At 45.2% G+C, this 8,759-nt stretch overlaps 1 protein-coding gene across 1 annotated transcript; it reads right to left on the bottom strand.

Moving 5' to 3' along the window:
* Positions 1 to 6,349: 6,349 nt before the first annotated feature.
* On the bottom strand, positions 6,350 to 6,976 carry LOC147988271 (uncharacterized). The gene has a single exon (XM_087534425.1). The coding sequence runs from the start codon at positions 6,974 to 6,976 to the stop codon at positions 6,350 to 6,352; it is 627 nt and encodes a 208-aa protein (XP_087390551.1).
* Positions 6,977 to 8,759: the final 1,783 nt, after the last annotated feature.

The following is an 8,759-nucleotide window of genomic DNA, read 5'->3' as shown; positions in this document are numbered from 1 at the left end:
CAGTACACACCCATTCCACATTCCGCTGCCAGGAATCACCATAGGCAACGTTCAAGAAAAACTCTAAGACGGGGATGCCACAACCTCGAATATCATGGGATCAAATTTATATCGTGCGCTCTAAGGGGTGCCCCCCTCTCGGTCCCAACCGGAAACACCCATGCCCCCTGACCGGATGACAGGCTTTAATCCAGGGCCATGGAACCCTGATCACGGCCCCTCTATTTGGTGTGTACAAGGAAAGATGTTTGCAACTGACTAAACCGCACTCTTTGCAGAAGACATGTGGCAGCATGAAAAAGGGGACGAACGTTAACATGACTTGATCCACGTTAATACTGGAGTTAAACGATTGACATAAGACTGGCATGCTTCAACAATACCAGCTTACAGCCTATCATGCCACCACATGATCAGGTTGTCTCACCATCTTATGAACATATCAACTTTCGAAACTCACTGGTAGCTTGCCTTGCATGCAATATGACATTCACAAATGCTGATATAAACATGCCATGAGAAAACTACTCAAGCAAACATGCAAAACACTCATCATATCAAAGGATCAAACATGCTTGCCTGGTTCGGAGTAGTCGGAGTTTAGCTCGGCGAACTTTGTGGTTCCGTCACCTCCTTCGGTATCTACGGTATATAAAAAAATCGGATACTAACGTGAATACCATGCTTGCATAAAAATTGTTCCAAATATTTTTCAAATAAATATGATAAAAAACTAGATAGAAAAATAAAGATGACAGAAAAAGAATCAACTCAAAATCATCTTTTGTTTAAAAGTTATTAAGGTTTTAGTCCAGGGACTAATCTGTGATGAAACAGAAACTTTTCAGGGGCTAGTTTAGAAAAATAGAAAATGCTTCGGTTGGAAATACGCCAACCCAGAAGAAACACGTACTTTGCCCGAAGGCATTTTCAGAAAACGGTTTGAATTAGAGAGGAGAGGCTGACGAAGGGGTCCCACCCCTTAGGTTTGAAATCTCACCGTCGACCGAAGCAAACGGCGATCGTCGGTGACGATCGACGGCGATCCAGAGGAGGGCAAGGGTATGGTTGCACTCATGGGACAATTTCGCGTCGGTGGGTGGTGGACTTGGTTGTCGGTGAGCACCACGTCGACGGCGGCTTCCACTCCGGCGGACGGCGCTTCGGACGGTGATGGATCTCGCCGAGGAGGGCCGCAAACGTCAAATTGGGGCTCGGGTTAGAAGAGTGGGTGCACTAGGAGGCTACTGGCACAGTCTGGGAGGCGGGGGTGCTCTCACCAGAGAGAATCTTGCCGGAGCCCGAAGCGGATCGGGGTGGCCGGAGTCGGGGAAGAGGCCTCCTTGAGGTCCTTCTAGTGGCTGGGCGCGGCTCTGGCAAAGTGGGGGAGTGGTGCTGGGTCGAAGGCGAGCTCGGGGCCTCCTTTTATAGCCGGCCCGAGGCGGTGGCCGAGAACGGGGTTTCTCCGGCGAGCGATTACGGCAAGGCAGAGGTCGAACGGGGGTTTTAGGTGACTGTGCATCTTCGGATTGGTCCACTAGCTCCATCCAACGCCTAAACTTGGTACAACTTGGGCGATACTCCAAGTCTTCGACGGAGCGGCCTCACGGGCTCGTCGGCGGCAGAGAGCACGCTCTGTGCCTCTCAGGCCACGGTGACTGTGCTGCAGCACGCACGGGGAAGAGGACGGCCACGCGGAGGCTTCTGGTGGTGTGGGCGGTGCTGGACGGCGCCGTATGGCAGGGTTGGCCCCTGCTGGCCGCCACGGGCGATTCTGCCACCGCGGAAGACGCCGGCGTTGGCGAGACACGTCACCACCGACGCTTGCGCCCGTCCAAACGATCGTGCGGCGCACTGGATAAGAGGGAGGAGCAGGGAGCAAGGCGCCAACGCGTGCACTAGCGAGATTGACGCCGCGGTTCTGAAGAAAACGACACTGTCGACTGAACTGAACACTGAACTCTGAACTTTGACAGAAACAGTGTCGGCCACCTGTTCGATGAAATGATTTAGGCACGTGGAAAAATTTTCTGGAGCTGGGACTTGGTGAAGTGATCTCTTGATGCATCTAGAGGCTGCCTGATTTATCTCAGATTTTTAGGAAAACAAAACAAATGAATTTCACAAAAAATGGCAAATCTGGTCCAAACTTGCAGCAAGCAAATTTTGAAAAATTTGAACAGTGGACCAGTAGATCATGATGGATCTTGGTTGAGGGTACTAAGGAGTATCTAGGGTAATTTGCTTGGGCTCAGAAACTTAAGGGATCTGGTACTTCCTTTGCAAATCCCAAGAGTCCAAAATAAATTACAGAAAAATGTTTGAGGATAAAATAAATAGAAATAAAATCTAAAAGAGGTAGAAACTTGCTAGAATTGGATGCTTGGCTTGACCCAAAGTAGGGGGGTGGGTTTTGGAAGAAATATTTCAACATATGTCATGGCAAAAGAGAAACTTTTGAACGGGAAAGAATAAATCCATAATCCATAGGAATTCTTTTTAGTAGATAGAATTTGTAAAAACTTACCAAATTTATTTGTGTTGAGCCAACACAAGATGAAAAGCCCTCAAGACCAAAAATCAAGGTTGATAAGAACACATAAAAGATTTGTCATAAAAGATTTGAGAAGGAGAGGCTTTAAAAATTTTTTAAATAACCTCCTTCCAATTAATTTAAAGATTTTGATGAAAACCAAATAAATTTTTTTGGGGTGTTACAACACCTACCCCCTTAGGAAAAATCTCGTCCCCGAGATTTCAGCTGATCCTCAAATAGGTGTGGGTACTCTCTCCGAAGAAAGTCCTCTCTTTCCCATGTTGCTTCATCCTCGGTGTGATTGCTCCATTGAACCTTGAAAAACTTAATTATTTTCTGGTCCTCCTTTCAGATTCCTCCAATATTCTTATTGGACGTTCTCTGTATGTGAGGTCTGGTTGCACGTCTATGCTCTCTTGAGATACATGCTTCTCTGGGTTGCTTACACATTTCCTCAACTGTGAGACGTGGAACACATCGTGGACGTCTGACAGTTCTTTGGGTAGGTCTAGCTGGTAGGCTACTGTGCCTCTTCGCGCAACTACACAGAAGGGTCCAATAAATCGTTGTGCTAGCTTTCCTTTAACTTTGAATCGTTGCAGGCCCCTCATAGGAGATACTCGCAGATACACATATTCACCGGGTTCAAAGCTGACCTCACGATGTTTTTTATTGTAATAACTCTTTTGTCGGCTCTGGGCTGTCTTGTGTCAATCCCTAATTAGTCTAACTTTCTCCTCAGCTTCCTTGAGCATGTCTGGGCCGAAGATACGGTTGTCTCCTATTTCTGACCAGTTTAGTGGGGTACGGCATCTTCGCACGTACAAGGCTTCAAAAGGTGCCATTTGTAGACTGGCTTGGTAACTGTTGTTGTATGCTAACTCGGCATAGGGCAAGCTTTCTTCCCAACTGGTCCCATAGGTGAGAACACATGCTCTCAGCATGTCCTCTAGAATTTGGTTCACACATTCAGTTTGTCCTCCAGTGTGGGGGTGGTATGTTTTACTGAATACTAGTTGAGTTCCCAAAGCTTGTTGTAAATGATCCCAAAATTTAGAGATGAATTGGGTGCCTTTGTCGGATATTGTTGTCTTTGGAATTCCATGCGGACAAACTATACGGGAGAGATAAAGTTTGGCAAGCTTCTGAGTGGTGTGGGTTGTCTTTACTGGGGTGAAATGTGACACCTTAGTTAATCTATCTGTGATGACCCATATGGCATCATTTCCATGTTGTGACCGAGGTAGTCCGACAATAAAATCCATTCCAATTTCGTCTCATGTCCACTCAGGTATCCTGTTTGGCTGTAATAGTCCTGCTGGTTTTTGGTGTTCGGCTTTAATGCGCTGACACGAATCACAACATGCAATGAATGTGGCTATATCCCTCTTCATACCGTGCCACAATTTTTTTCCTGAATGTCCTTGTACATTTTGGTTCCTCCAAGGTGGATTGAATATGGAGCGGTGTGGCCTTTAGCTAGAATTTGCTATTTGAGGTCCTCTATATTTGGCACGCAAAGTCTGTCTCCGTACCATAATATTTCCTTATCATCTATGACGAATTCTGAGGCCTTGCCCATACTCACTTTTCTTTTTATGCCTTCGACGCTGGGGTGTCCATTCTGAGCCTTTTTAATCTGTTCCATTAGGGTGGGCTGTATTTCCAAATTTGTCACATTGCCTTCAGTGACCATCACCAAGTTGAGTTTGGCGAACTCCTGCTGAAATTCAGGTCTCAAGTTCTGTAGACTATCGTTGCCCGAGCTGGGGTTTCGACTAAGAGCATCTGCCACTACATTCGCCTTTCCTGGATGGTAGTGAATGCCAACATCATAATCTTTCACTAATTCCAACCAGCATCATTGTCGTAAATTGAGTTCGGGTTGTGTGAAAATATATTTGAGGCTTTTATGGTCCGTATATATTTCACAACGATTTCCGAGCAAAAAGTGCCTCCACTCCTTGAGTGCATGAATGACTGCTGCCAATTCTAAGTCATGAGTATGATAATTTTCTTCATGCTTTTGTAGTTGCCTGGAAGCATATGCGACTACTTTGCCTTCTTGGATTAGTACGCATCTGAGGCCCTTCCGGGATGCGTCACAATATACTTCAAAACTTTTGTGTATGTCTGGTACAACCAATACTGGTGCTGTTGTTAATTTCCTTTTGAGTTCTTGGAAACTTTTCTCGCAAGCTTCAGTCCATACAAATTTCTTATCCTTCTTGAGTAACTGTGTGATTGGTTTTGCTATGGTGAAGAACCCCTCAATAAACCTTTGGTAGTATCCAGCCATTCCCAGGAAACTTCGTACATCTGTTACGTTGGCTGGTGGTTTCCAGCCAAGTACGGCCTTAACTTTTACTGGGTCCACGGCAACACCTTCTTGGGTCAATACGTGGCCTAGAAAACCAACCTGTCTTAACCAAAATTCACATTTGCTGAATTTGGCGTATAATTGATGTTTCCTTAATTCTCCCGGTACAATTCTAAGATGTTCAGCATGTTCTTCTGGTGTCTTAGAATATACCAGGATATCATCAATGAACACCACAACAAACTTTTCCATAAATTTCATAAACAATTTGTTCATGAGGTGGACAAAATATGTGGGAGCGTTTGTTAGTCCAAATGGCATTACTGTAAATTCATATAATCCGTATCTGTAGGTGAATGTTGTCTTAGGAATATCTTCTGTCCGTACTTTTAATTGATGATACCCTGACCTTAAATCAATTTTTGAGAAAACCTTGGCTTGGGCGAGCTGGTCAAATCAATCATTTATCCGTGGCATCGGGTATTTGTTTTTGATGGTGACCATGTTGAGTGCTCGATAGTCTATACACAATCTCAGTGTCCCATCCTTTTTCTTGGCAAATAATACTGGTGAACCCCAAGGTGAGGAGCTGGCTCGTATAAATCCTTTGTCCAGTAATTCTTTTATTTGCTTATTTAATTCTACCAACTCGGAGGGAGCCATTCTATAGGGTTTCTTGTAAATGGGGGTGGTTCCAGGTGCTAGTTCAATGATGAACTCTATTTCCCGGTCTGGTGGCATGCTTGGTAGTTCTTCGGGAAATACGTCAGGGAACTCACACACTACTGGAACTTTTCTTAACTCGGAAATGTCCACCTTGTTCAACCTTGGTTGCCGTGATACTGGTCTTTCTTGAGCTGCAACCTTTATCGTCTTCCCGTGATGATGAGTAAGAATTACAGTCCGATTGAAGCAGTCGATGAATCCCTTGTTGGTGGTTAACCAGTCCATTCCTAGGATAACATCCAGTCCCTTATTTTCCAATACAATGATATTTGCCTAAAACTTTAGTCCCTCAATCTCAATAACCACACCTTGGCAGTAACTCTGAGTGATTTGCTTAATCCTGGGGGACTTGATGATCATGGATTTTCCCAAGAGAAGCATCGAAAAATCATTTTGCAAAGCAAATTTCTTTGAAATGAACGAGTGAGAAGCTCCAGAATCAAACAAAACAGTGGCAGATATTGTGTTGACAGGGAACGTACCGAGTACGATATCCGGGGCATCCTGTGCTTCCTCCTTGGTCACATGGTTCAAGTGACCCTTCTTGTGATTCTTATTGAGGTTGAAGTTGTTACGCTTGGTGTTGAATTGTTTCCACTGTTGTTCGGCTTGGGGGCCGAGTTTCTTGGTTTTGGGCACTGTTTGGCATAGTGTCCTTCCTCTCCACAAGTGTAGCAAGTAACACCTAAGCGATACGTAAAATCCTTGTCCCTTGCATGAAAGTTCGGGCATGGAACATTGGTCGTGGATTTGTTCGCACCATTTTTCTAAAAATCAGTCTTGTTCCGGTTGTTGCGAGCATGAGTAGTCTTGTCCCTCTTGCGCTTGCGAAAATCCTCCAAGCTGCGGCGCTCATTTTCCAATGTAATAGCTTTGTCCACAAGTGTTTTGAAATCCGGAAAGGTGTGCACGACTAGCTGGCATTTAAGTGCTGGTGCCAGACCATCCAGAAATTTTTCCATCTTTTTATTTTCAGTAATATGCTCTTCGTTGGCATAACGAGATAATTGGGTAAACTGACTATTGTACTCAGTCACCGTCATGCTTCTCTGCTTAAGGTCATCAAACTCCCTTTTCTTGATCTTCATAATGCTTCTGGGAATGTGCGCCCCACGAAAACCTTCTTTAAATTCTTCCCAGGTGATGTTATTTTCATTGGAGTGCATTTGTAGAAAATTTTCCCACCAAGATGCAGCTGCTCCAGTGAGGTAGTGAGGTGCATAAAGTACCTTCTCACGGTCCGAACATTGTGCAATAATTAACTTCCTTTCAATGTCTCGAAGCCAATCATCAGCCTGAAGAGGTCCATCAATGTGAGAGAATGTTGGGGGACGTGTCTTTTGTAGTTCAGACAATTTGGAATGCTGCTGATATGGTTCACGGTGATTTCCCATATTGATAACATGGTTCATCATTTCTTGATGTTGCTGCTGGCTTTGCTGATAAAGGCGGCATACTTGAGAAAATGATGTTTCACTGCCTTGCTGACTTGACTGCCCCTGTGTGAAATTGTTACTTGTCTGGGTACCATAGTTTTCTTCTGGCGGACTTGGCATGGAACGAGTCTAGGGACGAGGCATTTTCCACTCTGGGGTATTTTTTGCAGAACTCGTGAGAAAAACTGAGTGGCAAAAATAAATGATTTTTTTGTAAAGGCAGAATTTTAAGAACTCAAAGATTTCTCAAGAAAATACTTGATTGCGCATGGAGAAGGACTGCTCAGTACATATCTTACACGCAAGCCGTAATAATACAATACATCACTCAGGATTTGCGTACACATTCCTGACATGTTATTTAGGCTAGTGCACTTCTCCGAGTTCCTACATGATGCGCACACAGACTACTTCTCACCAAACCTATATACATATAGGCATATCATACAAGCTGGTACATCGCACGGCTGCTAGGCGCACTCAGCCGAAGATGGTGAAAACTTCCTTCGGCCTGCCGAGGGTAAGACCCAGTGATGCTGGAGATTCAACCTCCTCCTCACTAATAAGCTCCAGGCGCGAAGTACTGATTTGAGGAGCTGGTGCGGGCGCGGCAGGTGGTGCAGCACTGAATGGAGTAGGAGCAATGACTTGGTCAAACTCCTCAGTGGTAGGCAGGCGGCGGGTAGTGGCTAAGATGGCAGGTGCATAGGATGCTGAGGACGAGATGTATGACAGTGGTGGTGCTGTACGGAGGAGTTCCCTCCTGTTGGCGGAACAGCCCTGAACAAAGTCCATATGAGCAGCCACAAAGTCGTCCACGAGGTTATCAAAAGCTGCCTCAAGAGCTTTGAGATACTCAACAAGCATCTCAATAGCCTCATCTCTCTCTCCCCTAGTGCAAGCAAATGCATAGTCACAAGTGTATGGCACGTGGCATGGGAAGTAGCGGTAGCGATGAGCCTTCATTGAAGGAAGAGCATCCCGGAGACGAGCTATCGCCTCATGGGCATCCATCTGCATGGCATGCCTCTCCGTAGGCATGGCCCTTCCCACAAATCGGAAGCGGCGTGACTCAGAACGTCCTCCCTTGAATTGCACCGCGGCCTGGTGCATAGATACGCTGTCGCTGAGCTTGTGTTGGTAGAGTGTGAACTCCGGACGAGCCGATGGCCCGATCGCAACCTTGGTGATGGAGACGAGAAGCTTGATAAACCCCTCAGGTACATTGGCGAACACCTGTGACTCACAGTCGCTGCCAGCCATCTATAAAGGTAGACAAAAATTCCGAATAGTCAAGTCATAAATTTATGATGACTAACAGAAAATTGCCACATTTGCAAAACGATAAAATAGCACTTATTACGCTAATAACCGATTAGCGATCGCACCTAGTGGCTTCCTACAGTCAGCCTGGCTCTAGTACCAAGGTTGTCAGGACCGGTTTTCCAATAAAACATTTATTGAGAAACCGACCTTTTTATAAGACCAGTATAGAAGAACCCTCCTTACTGGTAGACAAATCCTTGATACAGAAATCCAGAAGTACTAAATATATTACAAAGTTGAGCCAAGGTTGCTCAACAATTTTATTACAAGCATGCCGATATTACACATAAAGGCGGATATAACACAAAGGGTATGGTGGCATAACTATTAACTCGTAATAAACGTGGTGGTGGATATGTCACAGTGACGTGGGTGACATGAATCCAAAATCTTACAGCTCATCAAGCGCCGGAGT

This window comes from Triticum urartu, chromosome 1A (genome assembly GCF_056163025.1).
Source record: "Triticum urartu cultivar PI428250 chromosome 1A, HENAU_Tu73, whole genome shotgun sequence".
NCBI lineage: Eukaryota > Viridiplantae > Streptophyta > Magnoliopsida > Poales > Poaceae > Triticum > Triticum urartu.
This window is presented reverse-complemented; position numbering and strand designations above follow the sequence as displayed.